General features: G+C 50.5%; 1 protein-coding gene across 2 annotated transcripts in view; it reads right to left on the bottom strand.

Moving 5' to 3' along the window:
- The window catches only part of Stxbp1 (syntaxin binding protein 1), a 38,023-nt gene that overhangs the window by 10,250 nt on the left and 12,875 nt on the right, over positions 1–14,898 (bottom strand). For both annotated transcript variants that reach the window (XM_015497556.2, XM_048812996.1), the window contains exons 7-16: positions 13,026–13,110; positions 12,066–12,196; positions 10,514–10,621; positions 8,940–9,000; positions 6,986–7,051; positions 6,217–6,297; positions 3,663–3,801; positions 2,960–3,069; positions 2,358–2,459; positions 471–556 (exon numbers count right to left, since the gene is read on the bottom strand). In XM_015497556.2, coding sequence (XP_015353042.2) covers positions 471–556; positions 2,358–2,459; positions 2,960–3,069; positions 3,663–3,801; positions 6,217–6,297; positions 6,986–7,051; positions 8,940–9,000; positions 10,514–10,621; positions 12,066–12,196; positions 13,026–13,110 — 969 coding nt within the window. The remainder of the gene's footprint in view (positions 1–470; positions 557–2,357; positions 2,460–2,959; positions 3,070–3,662; positions 3,802–6,216; positions 6,298–6,985; positions 7,052–8,939; positions 9,001–10,513; positions 10,622–12,065; positions 12,197–13,025; positions 13,111–14,898) is intronic.

Here is a 14,898-nt window from a genome sequence, read left to right on the forward strand (position 1 = left end):
TGTGTGCTCGGCTCAGACTGTTCTCAGGAGCCTCTGCGTGGACACTCCACGTTCTGTGGAGCCATCGACAGTAGGTGGGCTGTTTCCACACCTGGGCTGTCAGGGGCAGGGCTGCCATGAACCTGGTCTACTGACTTTAAACAGGGAGGTTAGGGAAGGCCTGGGAGGCGACTCTTGATGGCCGACCTGAAGAAGACAAGAGCCAACTTGTGGAGACAGATAATTTCAGGCAAAGAGAAAAGCATGGGCAAAGGTCCTGAGGCAGAAACAGGCCCAGCTGGTTCAGGGACGAGCAAGGAGGCTGCATGGCCATGTGGAGTGGGCAAGGAGCAGTGGAGGACGAGCCCGTGAGGAGCAGGAAGCCAGGGGGAGCCAGGCTGTGGTGAGGACACAGTGGAGGGAGGGCCCTCATGGGTCCTACCATCTCACTGCGACCAGACGTCTCCCTCGCCTTTCCCGTGTCCACGCACCTGACAGCGGTGGTGCTGAAGGAGGCAGAGGAGCGGGTGGAGATGTACGGGTAGTGCTTGGTGTCAAGTTTGTCCTCGATTGTGTCCTGGGGAGAAGAAAGGCAGAGGTCAGGCCTTCCCTGTGCTTGCCAGGGCTGAGGGAACCACCGCTGGCTGAGGAGTGAGCGGCAGAGCCACGGCCCCCCTCCCCCGCTGCAGTCCCCAGAGCCACACAGGGCTCCTCTGGGCACCGGCCCCACAGCCAGCTGTGACGCCGACATAGCTGCAGCCCTTCTCTTTAAGTGTGAAAAACAAAAAAGCCTTCCTTTTTCTTATTTCTTTCTAGTTTATTCCCTTTTACAATCTGCTGGAAGCTACATACAGGCCTGGTGTCCACTAAATCCCTGGCACTGGCCACCAGCCTGGCGGGGCTGGACCCACAGGGCCTTCTCCTCGTCTCAGCACTGACTGTCTGGTAGGTACCCGGGAATCCACACTCCTCCTACCGCCACCTTGTGTCTCCCTAGGGGACCAGGGAGGAGGGAAGAAAGGGGCGCAAAGGCGCAAAGGCGGGAGAGACAGGCGGGTTGATCCACTCCGAGGAGGAGGAGGTAATTGCTTCTGAATGTTTCTTGTCCACCCAGCCTTTTGTTTGAGGGTTTTAAAAATAGAACCCTGACTCATATTTAAATACACTCATTTTCTCCATGTTTTATTGGTGTGTTCTAGCTGCATACGATGGTGGCCCCGTTGCTATGGTGCCTGCAGATGACCTCTAACGTATCCTTCAGCAGGAACCTGGCTGCAGGGAGATGGGCCAAGGGATCCTGGTGAGTCCCTTGCTCTCTGGGCCCTGGTTTAGCTGCCTGTCAAGGACGGAAGTCATGCGGCTCATCCAGCCTGGAAGACCCAGTGCAGGGCTAGCGCAGGCTTTCCTCCTGCCCGACTGAGAGGAGGGAGTGACACCGCCCCCACGGCCCTAGCTCGCAGCCCAGCTCGAGGCTCCGTGCAGAAGATGGGGCAGTCCAGGTGACAGGGTCATGGTATAAGATGACCCCAAACTCCGAGCAGCACATGCCTATAAGCAGCAGCCCGCACACAAACCGTAGTAGGATCACAGGCCTTGGGGTGGTGCTGGGTGGCCAGACAGGAGGGACGGGATTTGGACACTGTGAGACCGCATGGAGTTTTAAAGGACAGCAGGACTCAGGTTGTGGACAGGAAGGGTCAGAGCAGTCCAGGCGAGGCAGTGAGAACAGAGGGCTCAGGAAGAGAGCGGCAGGACAAGTGGCAGGCAGGCCCTTCCCCGCTGAGGCACGAGGTGTGGCACAGCACGTCCTCACTAGAGCGTGTGCACGGCCCTCATCTGACCTGTGAGATGCTATGATGGGTCTACTTGCTTTGTTTTTGTTTTGTTTGGTTTTTGGTGCTGGGGATTAACCCAGGGGTGCTTTACTAGAGCCATGTCCCTAGTTCTTTTTATTTTTTATTTTGGGACAGGATCTTGCTGAGTTGCTTAAGGCCTCACTAATTATTGAGGCTGGCCTCAAACTTACAATCCTCTTGCCTCAGCCTTCCCAAGTAACTAGTATAACAGGTTGGGCCTGGCTGCTTCGGACACACACCACCAAGGGGCCTCCAGAGCAAGGAGGCTTAGACCTCCAAGACAGGAACAGTAGGCGAGTGGCTCTTTGGGGTCTACATCTGGCAGTCTCCCAGTTCTTCATGATCCCTCAGAACAAAGAAGACCAGGGGGCTGATGGCTCTGGAAGCCTGGAGGTTTGTCCTCAAGGGAAAACCATGGGGTGTCACTGCACCTGAGAGCAGGGGATGCTGGAAGCACCTGGACCATCCATTGAAGAGCCCTAGCCCTGGATGTCCCTCCCCACATCCCTACCAGTCACTGACCTCCATGATGTCCTTAATAATCGGGGTCCACCGTGAGAGCTGGTAAGTCTGCTCACTGATGCGCTCCTTCCGCTCCGGCTTGCTCCTGCGGCGCAGTGTGGACTGAACCAAGCACATACAAGATGAGACTGAGGCAGGAGCCACTGGGCCTCGGTGACCTCCACTGGCCCTGGAACCTCTCCCAAGTTCCTCCTTTAGAGTAGCATTGACAAGGACTTATAAGGGCCAAGTTTCCCCCAAAATAGCCCAAGATGGATCCCTTTCAGGAACCTAGAACAAATTTGGTTCTTTGAAGTCATGAAAAATAGCAAATGTGGGTCAAATATATGTCATTAAAAAAAAAAAATCCAGGTGATTAAAAATCCCACCTGCTCTCTATTAGAGGAGAAAACACCCGCTGGGTTTGACAGCTCTGCAGTCCCGTCACCGGCACAGGTGGGACTCGTGAGTCACCTTCACTCTTTTGATATGTCCTTTCCCCCCCACTCCCTGACTGCCTGTCCTCTGAGTGTGAGGTGCACCGGGGTCAGGAGGTGCTGCTGATTGGCTAGTGCAAGAGCAGACATGACAGCCCCCCGCCCCGCCTGCCAGCCGGCCCTTACATCCGTGACGATGGGCACACCCAGGTGGGCCATGTTGGTGATGATCTCACTGTCCTCTGGAGGGATCTGGGCGTGCTGGATCAGTTTGTTCAGGTTTTCCTCAGTGATGCCTGGGAGCACAAGACACCTGGTCACCACACCCATCCTGCCCATCACTAGGCTCCAAAGCAGAGCCACCGGCTTCCGTCTCTGAGCAGAAAGGGATCTGCCCACCACATCAGTGAGACTTAAAGATGAGGGCAAAATAAGTGTCCCATCTCCCCTGGAGCTAGTAGTGGCAGCGGTGCCCTGTCCTGAGTGATGGCCTCAGCACTGTCCTGGCCGTTAGTCTCTCCCTCTCCTGGCTTTCATCCCTACCCGCCCTTGTCCTGCATCCAAGTCGAACTGGACAGGTGTCTATACCCATCTGTTGCACAGTGGACACTTCTGGGCAACTATGACACGGGTACGAATCAGTTCTCTAAAATCAGAGACTGCAAATGGGATGCAGCTAATGAGAGCCTCTCCTCCCCGCTCCCCGTCCTGATCTACCTAGTACTCAGGGTCGCCTGGAAACTCAGCCCCTGGGTGCCACTGGTTGGACTCCATCACATTCCCAGACACGAAGATCTTATTTTCCTTCCCCTTCCACGTCTTCTAAACCACTTCTCCACCTCGTGTCCCCTCTTCCAGCCTGTGCCCCTCTGCAGCCCATCCTGCCTACCGTTCTTCAGAAAGATGTAGAGGAGGATGATGCGGATTTTGTCATAAGTGCTGACGTTCGCATCCAACAGAATGGGGACGATGGCTCTCATGGGGTCCTTGATCTTCTCCCCCTCAGCATCTGTGCCCATTGCCAGGTCCTGTAGGAAACACACCATGCTGACCGTATTTCTGGTGACAGTTTGGATAGATGGCAGTTCACAGAAAGTTCACAGCCATGAACACCGAGCTCTGTGGCATGGTTGGGCAGGTGGCACACAGGCTCCTCTCTAAGCGAGTAGCTGTTAGATGTAGTGTCATCAGCACAGTCTTCAATAGCCTCGGTGAGTGCACCAGAGAGCGCAGAGCTTCTCTTTCCAAAATTAGAAACCCTCGTGATTTGCCACCTGTGTAAAAGTAGGCTGTCCCCTGCAGGTGAGTGTCAGACCTCGTGCACACGAGGCATAAGCCCTGCTGAGGGGGACGGACTAAAGGAACATGCTCCCTACCCAGGAGAGCTCAATATCTGGAGATGACTGCGTGGCTACGTCTTCCCACTCTATTCCCCGGCACACAAGAATATGCTGTTTGAGTTTTAACTACTCTGAGGTTTTAACCTGTTTTTTAAAATTATTTATTTATTTGGTATGGGGATTGAACTCAGGGGCACTTGGCCACTGAGCCACATCCCCTGCCCTATTTTCTATTTTATTTAGAGACAGGGTCCCACTGAGTTGCTTAGCACCTCCATAAGTTGCTGAGGCTGGCTTTGGGCTCATCATCCTCCTGCCTCAGCCTCCCAAACTGCTGGGATTATAGGTGTGTGCCACTGTGCCTGGCTTAACCTCTGTTTTTAATCTTCCTACCATTTTTTGCAAGAATGTGGGGAGAAAGAGGGGCTCCCCAACCTGCAGATCCACTCAGGAAGAGGAAGGAGGAAAGAAGGGCTGACAAAGAGCTACAGATGAAGCAGGGCACAGTGGATATGCCTATAATCGAGCGACTCGGGAGGCTGAGGCAGGAGGATCACCAGTTCAAAGTCAGCTTCAGCAATTTAGTGAGACACTAAGCAACTCAGTGACCCTGTCTCTATATAAAATACAAAAGAGGGCAGGGATGTGGCTCAGTGGTCAAGTGCCTCTGGTGTCAATCCTGGGTACCAAAAACCAAAAAAAAAAAACATTCAGATAAAAAGATCCCTGAGCACAGTCTATTGCACCCCACACCTCAGGCGAAACACTGTCCAGAGAGCAGCACTTAGCTCCCAGACCACACTGATAGCCATCTGCTCTAGTCCTTAGAGATCAGCTTCCTTTGTAACTCTTAGGAGGCTGCTGGAAGGCTCCCTCCCTCCTCTCAAGATCCCAGGAGCCCATACAAATGATAATCTCAAATTCATAGTCTCTTTCTGGGTCTGAGGGAGGCAGGACACCCCTCACCTCAGTCCTACCACCAGTCTCAACAGATACCTGCTCAGCAGGACCCACCTCTAGTACCCTCCATCAGCCCAGCAAAATGAAATAGTCCAACGATACTTTTGAATACATCTCAAAAAATTTAACCAAAAATTAATCCCAAACTGCACTTTAACTGACCTGGGTACAACCTCCTTTTTGGATGGTCAAACTCTTTTGGAGAAGACATGTGTTTCCTGAGATCCCCTGAGAAACTGACGATGGATTTCAGGAGGGCTGCTTCCTCTTGTAAAAAAACCACTGACACAGGATGGGGCTTACAAACTTGAGCTGAGCCTGTGACATCAGCCAGAGGATCTAAATCTAAGCTTCACCCCGAGAACCTGAGCTGGTATTTTTCTATATTGAGAGACTTTTGGCTGAGGCTTCAGATCTTTGAATGTCCCCTCTCTTCCCTTAGAAGTTGACACACAGGGGCTGGGGGTATAGCTCTGTGGTACAGTGAGCTTAGCATGCAGGGCCCCGGGTTCATTCCTAGCTCCACACGCAAAGCACTGTGGACACACAATTTAGTAATGTCACACTTGAAGGATGGAATGCCAGGTTTAGGGAGTCCTCCATATAATTCTCGTAAAAAATGTGTCAGCACTGTGATATCCCTCATGCAATGAAGAAAATAAAGCAGAGAGAAACAGGACAAACAAATAAACCAGTGACAGAGGCAGGACTCAAGTCCCAAAGTCCCGGCTTCCAGGCCTAAGTGTGATCTGCCAGGCTTTGGGGAGGTCCCGGCCAGCGGCTACACTGCCCTCTCTTGGTCTCAAGGTCTCCAAAGCTGGTCCAGTCACAGGAGGAGGAAAACACATTCAGAACAAAATTCATCAGCCCTGCTGACGTAAGGCTCGGAACTCCAGGTCTCTCTAGAGCCATCCAGGGCAAAGAGGCTCTGGAGAGAGCCAGGCATGCGAAATCCACACGCACGGCACCCCAGACCAGCACTCCTACCCGAGATGGACGGCACAGCTCCAGAGCCGACGGCAGACCGCAGGCTCTCCCAGCTCTATTCCCTAGGATTCTGCAGGAGGTTCAAGGCCAATGTCAACACGTCAGCTGGGTGAAGGGCACGCAAGTCTGCCATGCAGAGGGAAGAAGAGAGCCTACCTGCTCTACTCGGCAGAGCTTGTCCACGGTGCCTTGGTAGTGCTTCATGCAGTCCTCGGCAAGGTGCAGGTGGGTGGAGTACTAGGAGGAAGCAGGGAGATTGGTGACCGAGAATCAATCCGAGAATCAATCCCTGACGCACACTCTATCCCCCGAGCACGTAAGTGTCCTGAACACTGGGCTAGGTGCTAAGGAGCGTCCAGACTGACAAAGGAGATACACTGTGCACAAGCAAGCACACAAACATCATGTGTAGAGTGTCACATGTCAGGAGAGAGGGTCGAGCCACATTCTAACAAAGACGAAAAGTAGAAGGTAAACCCTCTGAGAGGGTAGTGGTGTGCAGAACCTTGACACCCCCGGAGGGAGCCCAATTCCCTCCTCCTTGAGTGCGGGCTGGGTTTAGTGACCAGCTCCCAGCAAACAGTGCAGGAAGTGGTGGCATGTGATGCTCAAGGTCAGGGCCCGGAAGGCCTTCTCACATCCTCTGGTCCTCTCGGATCACTCGCTCTGGGGAGTGGATGGCTGTATCATGAGGACACCAGCACAAGGACAGGCTGGTATGGTGAGGAGCCGAGGCCCCCCACCAACAGCAGGGGACAGGGAGAATGAAGGAGAGGAAGACACAGAGAAAGGAAGGGACAGGAGGTGAACCCCAGCCTGCCTTCCTTCTTCCTTTCTTTTTCTAATGGAAACTGAAGAGGACTAGAAATCTGGATTTCGACTCAGGGAGAAGAGCAGGCTCTGAGAGGTCCTCGCAGCCACATACCTTGCTGAGTTCTTTCTGATATTGGGGCATCTTCTTCAGCATCTGGGACAGGTCCCGCATGGTGGTCTGTGAGGGAACAGAAAGCACACAGAGTCACTCCAGTGGCCCTGAGCTAAGTGGGCACAGGACAGGATAGCAGCCACCCTAGACTACCCATGTACATGCTCAGTGACTCTCAAAGGGAATCTGTGGAACACAAGGTCAAGTGTGTTGGATACAAACGTCACGACTGTCTTACAGGTGGGCAGCTAACCCTCCAAGTCTAGTGGATATGTTATGACTTTTTTTTCCTTTCCTTTTTCTGAGATGAGGTCCAAGTTGCCCAGGCTGGCCTCAAGCTTGTAATCCTCCTACTTCAGCTTTCCAAATAGCTGGGACCGCGATGTGTGCCACTGTGCCTGGCTTCTGCCAGGTGTCATGTTGTATTCTGTTTGTTGGACTAGAAAGCTGAGAAGCCTGGTCCGGTGGTGCACACTTCTAACACTGATTATTTGGCAGGAATCAGCTGATGCAGGAGGACCAGCCTGTGCCACTGAGGGTAAACCTGTCTTTAAAAGAAAAAGCTGACTTGGGAGGCTGAGGCAGGAAGACCATAAGTTCCAGGTCAGCCTGGGCAACTCAGCGAGACTCTGTCTCAAAATAAACAAATACAAATGACTGGAAATGTGGCTCAGTCGTAGCTCACCCCCGGGTTCAACCCCAATTACTGACCGCCCACCATAAAGTCATTGAGAGTGTAATTCTTGCCAAGAAAAACTATTTTTTTCTTCCATATACTGCTTTTCTACAGACTCAGCTCAAGCAGTCTTGGCATCAAGTTTGCGCTTCACCCCTGCACCTAGAAAGAGGGTGCAGCTGTGCAGACAGGTAGAAAACACGGAAGTTACAGAGGGCTGGACGCTTCAAGCAAAATGGGTCTGTTTACTTTCCCTGACTGTAGTGACCTCACTCATTTATCCAATGAAACCTGACTGAACTGCCGCACACCAGACACGACTAGGTGAGGAGATACAAGGGTGGGGGAGGGGGCGGTTCTGTCTCCTGGATCTCAACATCCAGCAGAGGGGCCAGACAAGCGAGCGGTGGGCAGAGTGGGTCAGGCTGTTGACTGGATCCAGCAGGTGATATGGGCGCGTCAGACACACACCTGGCTGGTTCAGAGAGGCCCAGAGGTTCCCTGAGGAAACCACGTCTAAGCCCAAGAACTAGGTAAGGCCTGAGGCTCCAGAGCCCTGGAATGGCTGAAATAAGGGGAGGTGGGAGCAGGAAGGCAGGAAGGGGGGTGGGGAGAGAGAGCGAGCGCGAGCGAGAAGGCGTGTCCACAGATAGGTGGGCTCTACTCTAACGGGAACTGAAAGGCACTGAATGGTTTTAAGGAAGAAAGCAACACAACCAGAGCTGAACTTCAATAAGTAAGTCCCTGTCCTTTGCCTAAGATGGGAAGGCCACCTCTGACATCAGGGTAAGGAGAGGCCTCATAAGTTGGGTTACGAATTCTAATTCCACCATGAGCTAAACAAAGTCTCACTGTTCTTCTAGCTGAAAATGAACCATGATCCCAACCAGTAAATATTTTTTTTAAAGAGAGAGAGAGAGAGAGAGAGATAGAGAGAGATTTTTAATATCTATTTTTTTTTTAGTTTTCAGCAGACACAATATCTTTATTTGTATGTGGTGCTGAGGATCGAACCCAGCGCCGCGTGCATGCCAGGTGAACGCACTACGCTTGAGCCACATCCCCAGCCCCCAACCACTAAATAACAAAACCCAGCTCTCTCTAAACATCAGAAGATGGGAGCTCCAGATATGAATCTCAAATGCAATAACAAGACAGAATGACATTGAAAGAGAGAAAAATACCACCTCACTAACTCCGTAGTCACACACAGAGGCCTCTCCCCAGCTCCCAGAAAGAAAACTCATCTACAGGGCACTGAACATGGCAGGAGTTTACCTTTTCTCCAGTATTCATTCTCTTGCTAGAAGAAAAGTCTTTCAGAGACCGGGTAACTTCCCTGGAAACAGAAGGAGGCAGCTAAGTCTCAGCAACACCAAGGGCTCTGCACAGGGCACAGCAGTCAAGCACCAGCCTCCTTTCACGGCTATGCGGAGACTTAGCTGCCAGGGGTGCCCCAGCTGGGTCAAAGGACAAAGAGAAGAAAACATCAAAAGTCAAGATGGTGATGCTGCCTGTAATCCTAGAAACTTGGAGGCCAAGGCAGGAGGACCTCAAATTTGAGGCCAGTCTAGGCAACTTAGTGAGAATCTGACCCATAGAAATGAAAGGACTGGCTGGGCACAGTGGCACACGACTGTAACCCCAGAGACTCCAGGGGCTGAGGCAGGAGGATCACAAGTTCAAAGCCAGCCTCAGCAATTTAGCAAGACCCTGTCTCTAAATAAAATATAAAAAAGGGGCTGGACATGTGGCTCAGTGGTTAAGCGCCCCTGGGTTCAATTTCCAGTACCAAAACTAAAAAATAAATTTATGAATAAGTTTATTTACTTATTTTTGGAGATGCAGCTCAGTGAGAGAGCACCTATCTAGCATGTGTGAGGCCCTGCTTTAGTCCCCAGTATTACCCCTCACCCCCCAAAACAAAAGTGAGAGAAGAAGGCATTAAAATATCTATTCCTCTTTATTTTACCTCATTCTTTTCAAATGTGTTTGAACATACAAAATGAAATGTACACATTTTGTTTGAAAAAACACACTAACTTATATGTATGTTGCAAAATGCATATATTAGTGCAATAAAGTATATGTATATGACTAATTCATAGACAAGTTTAATTACTGAAAATGTACATTAGTAATTTTTAAGGCAGAGTGGTCAAGAAGGTCAGGGAAGGGCCAGGGATGTAGCAATGCAGCTCTGGGTAGAGTGCTTGCCTCCCATGCCTTAAGACCAGGGGTTCAATCCTCAGCACCATAGGGGGAAATAAAAAAGAAAGAAAGAAAAAACAAACCAAAAAGATTGGGAGATTGTTTCTGTAAACAATGGAACTAACTATCCAAAATGTCCTTCCTCACTCTGAATCTCCTGAGGATACCAACTCTCCAAAGCAGAATGGGTCTTTCTAGAAAAGCAGCACTGCTAGCTAATGGTTTAAAGGTCTCATAACAATGTTTAAATACTCAAGCATTCGGATATGATTTCAGAGCAAGGTATGGTTCAGTAGGTAGACATGAGCTCTGGCAGGTGAGCAACAGGAAGCCCGCACAGTGGGGGTGCCTGGAGCTTTCAACAAGTGAAGGAGCTTGAAATGTCTATAAAGCATTTTTCTGAGAGCCACAAATGCTTTCCAAGGATCCTAAAGGCAACCCTCATTCACAGCGGATTTTCTAACTTTGTGAAACTGGAGTAGCTCAGGCTCAGAGAACAGAAGGAATTTGCCATTCTTGGTTAGGATATTGGCAACTTTGCTAAGGCAAGGAATTCACTCCCCTGAGTTGCCCAGAGCATGCGCATCACCCATAGTGGCAGGAAGGAGCACTGGCCAGGACGAGGGTAGAGGGGCTCTTACTGGGACACCTCTGCGATGTGCTTGTGGCGAAGCGCTATCCACAGGTCGTCATCCTCGTCCAGAAGCACTTCCTTTACCCGTGCCTCCCCAATGCCACTGGTCTCGTACCTACAGGAGACAGGACTTGGGTGGTTGCTGTCCCCAGAGCACTCACCCGACCACTCTGCAATGACAACAGCTTCCAGGTAATCAGACAAATGACTCATAACACGCTGACCATCTGATGGCCAGTCAGGTCAGCTGTGTAGCACCAACACGGGTTGCAATTCCTCAAGCAGCAAGAGACTCCTTACTCAAAGTTTATATTACCTTGCCGAGGTTGGCTGATATGAGCTCCCCCAGAGCCACCTGGTCAGGGTGTGAAGACAGATTCTATGTGGGCTTATTTATTTACTCATTTTATTTATTTATTTGCAGTACTGGAAATTGAACCCAGGGGTGCTCTCCCACTGAACTGCACCCCAGCCCTTTTTAAAATTTTTATTTTGAGACAGGGTCTTGCTAAGTTGCCCAGGTTATCTTCAAACTTATGATCCTCCTGCCTCAGCCTCCCATGTTGCTGGGATCACGGTTGTTCCCCACACCCAGCTATATGTTGACACAAGAGTCACCCAGAGGGGACAGGCCAAGCTCCTATTTGTGCCTCTCTAAGATGGCTAGGATGCTATCCCTAAATGGTATCTAGCTGTCTTCAACAGGCCCTTGACATTCTGTTACATGTACGATAGTGAACAGCTGGAAGAAGCAAGAGTTACAGGTACCAAAGGAAGAGCTGAGAGTTACTCATATTTTAGAACCTTCATTTTGAAACCACCATTTTCAGGATCAATGTTCAAAAAAAAAAAATGACATAAAGATAATAATCTGTTTACATAAAAACAAAAATTAGTTTTTAGAAATTGAGTTTCAGCAGAGTACGGTAGCCCACACCTGTAACCCCAGCAACTCAGGTGACTGTGGCAGGAGGATCACAAGTTTGAGGCCAGCATCAGTAACTTAGGGAGACACTGTCTCAAAATTTAAAAAGGGCTGGGGTGTAGCTCAGTGGTAGAGCACCCCTGGGTTCAGTCCGCAGTACCAAAAAAAAAAGGAAGAAACTGAGTTTCTGATCATAGTTAGTAAGAGAAATATTTGTATAATGAAGAAAACAGGTCCATTACCAGAAAAGTCAGTAAGAAACTCCTGTTGATATATTTTATCATCATCATATCTTATGATCTGTAATTAAAAAGTTTCAATTCTAAGTAACACACACACACACACACACCCCAATCAACCTACTACCACATCTGAACAGGCTCTGATCTGAGGTGACGTGATGTGAACTACAGATCTGAAGTTTCCGGGCTGCCCAGAAGGGGCACTCATTCTGCCTAGAAATGCCCCATGGATCTGGGAAACCACACAAAAACTTATAGGCCTATTGGAAAGACTGGACCAATGCACCTGCTTTTCCTAGGCTTAAAAACATTTTTTTTTTCCTTAAGTTAGAGGTATTCCTAGTTCACGTGCAAAGTTGTGGTCACTCTAGAGTCTGTAACACTCTACTTACTTGTAAACATCATTTTCAATAGGCAGCAGGTCGTAACTCATGGCCTGAAAAGTCAACTCATGAAGCACAGGGGAGCTAGGGTCAAAGCCCCGATCCAGGATCAGCAGCTGGGAGCGAGCCTTGTCAGGACCCTGGGGGCAAACAAGGAGATGTTTCAAGGGCCACTCAGACAATTAGAACTTCCCCAGTTAGCAGAGCCCAGCTTGTCAAGGGTGCAGCAGGAAGAACTCCAAGAAGCAGCCCTACTAAAACAGTACCAGTCTGCTTGCTGCTTGGCAAGAACACCAACACTCCAGGCACACTCGAATATTTCTATTCCATGGTGAGGGCCTGGGAAGCAGATCAGAACCTGGCTGGAGGCAGAAGTGAGTTTGTGGAGAAGAGCACTCTCCAGGTTCAGCTACAATGGGTGATTAAGCTTCCAGCTGGGACTAAGCAGTTCCCAGAACCCGGGACTTTCTGTTTTAGATACAAAGTAGTGATGAACAGCTCTGCATGTTGTTTTGTGTGGGGTGGGAAGGTCGAGGCAGGAAGGGCCCTCCGGGTCCTGTACATGCTAAGCTTGTGCTGTACATTGGGCTATGTTCTGGGTTCCCAGCTCTGCATCTTGACTGCAGTGGTGGTGACACACATCTGTGCGTGTGTTAAACTGTATCAGGGCTGTGCACACAGAGAGCAACTTTTTGCCTTTGCTACTGTACTACTACTAGGGGATCTCCAGATGAGGACATTCAGTGTTGAAACTGCAAAAGTCCTGGTGAACAGAAGCAAGTTGGTCATCCTGGCTATGTAGAACATACCTGGGCTCCCAAGGGCTTTGGGCATGTCACTAGAGGCCAACACACAGAAAGAGCAGCCCTCACACGTCTGTGAGCAAGAGTACTGCATCATCCCTTGGACTGTCACATAAACACTGTGGTCACTTTGTAAGATAACCTCCTGGCCCAGGCCCAGACTTACTTCCCCCATGGTTGGATCATCAGCTTTATAGGCGTCGAGTTTGTCCTGGATTAGTTGAGCCAGCAAGGCATTGTCCTTGTACTCCCTGACAAAAGAGGAGGAGCAGAGGTGAACCACCTGGGCACTAGGTGAGGCACTCATGGCCCAGGAAGGATGCAGGATGGCACAGGGAGGGTAGGAAATGCGTGAGCATGGTCAGTGCTGGGTTTTTACGATAAGAATACACGCAGATACTACGAGTATATAAAAAGGAAAAGTAAAATGCTTGCTTCAGTACCTGAACAAAAAAAGTGATTTCCTTATTTCTTCTTCTTCTTTTTTTTAATTTTTCTTTTAGTCATCAATGGACCTTTATTTTATTTATTGATACGTGGTACTGAGAATCGAACCCAGTGCCTCACACATGCTAGGCAAGTGCTCTGCCACTGAGCCCCAGCCCAGCCCTTATTTCTTCTTTTTCAAAAACTGTCTAGATGGAGCAGAAGCCCAGGTAAACAGCCACACTTCCAGACGGGCCCGGCCACTCCCCCTCCCGTGATCAGGACGTCTGGGCCTGACCTGCATGACTCTCACTTCTCTTGATTCAAACTCCACTGGGTCTTGTTTGGTTTGGCTGGTAAGTGGCATGTATGTTCACACAACCAGGGTGACAGCAGTGCCTGGGCTCAGACCTTTCTGCCTGGCTGAGCGTGAAACACTCTCTGGGCTCCCCCTGGCTTTGTAGGGAGTTGGCTGATGTCACCTTTGCCAACCTCAGGACCATGGTGGCCCTGTTCCCCACCCAGGAGAGAGTGCTGAGGCAGGCTCTGCAGCACAGGCCCCCAAAGATGGGAAGCCAGGCGCTGGGGCAGCCACGAGGTGCTGTCCATGGCCACCTGTACCCGCCGAGGATGAAACAAAAAGGTCAGGCACACGTCTGAGCCTCAGCCCCCGAGCTCTGTTGGGCCGCGGCCCCATGCCCATGCAGCTTGCAGCCTCTGAGTTGCAGGCCCCACTGCCTGGGGTCCCAGCTTCACCCCCCTCCCTTCCACTCCTCACTCCAGCCCCTTCACTCCTCCTGCAGTGGCCCTGCTCTGCTCTCCTGGCTTCTCTGCACCCATCTGCCCCTCAGCCCTGCTATCAGGCCTCCAAAGCACTGCGACTGCTCCCTGTCCCAATCCCCAGACATCCCAGGGAAGCCACTGAAGGACACAGTCCCAAACCTAGGCTTTCAGGCCTCCACTATCTGTGTACTCTACATATGCACCATGCGGACCTGCAAGCCTCCCCAGCCGGCCTTTGCCTTCCCAACTCCAAGCTTCTGCTTATGCCAATGGCAAGAACCAATCGCCCTCTCTCCATCCGTGTGAGATCTGAACCTGTCCTTCAAGATGCGCACATATATCACCTCTAGCCTGTGGTTGGCCAGAAAGGCCCTGAGCACCTGGCGGGTGCTGTGCTCAGGTGCTGGCCTCACGGGGCTAGGTGCAGGAGTGCACACCTGTGCTCACCTGTCGTATCCAGACCTTACCTACCCAGGGTTCTAGGGCTGTGGCTGAGTCTTCAGCACAAAGCAAGTAAGTGGATGAGTGAATGACCTCATAAAATCTGAGAAGAGTGTCCTTAGGAGAATTATTTTCAGTATTGCATCTTACTCTCAAATACCTCTACAAAAATAATATTGGTTTTTAGAGCCTAGAAAGAAATTGAAAACTGGGAAGCCCGGGCTGCAGGCGCACAGAGCTCACACTTTAGTTATTTGATAGCTAAATATATGTACATACTGTGCCCTTTTCTGTATGCATTATATTTCACAATACAATTCAAAAGATAAAACCTTTAGAAGAATGATCTTAAGAGGGAGATGCTTAAACTTGACCCTCTGAGACAACTG

This window comes from Marmota marmota, unplaced genomic scaffold (genome assembly GCF_001458135.2).
Source record: "Marmota marmota marmota unplaced genomic scaffold, marMar, whole genome shotgun sequence".
NCBI classification, from domain to species: domain Eukaryota; kingdom Metazoa; phylum Chordata; class Mammalia; order Rodentia; family Sciuridae; genus Marmota; species Marmota marmota.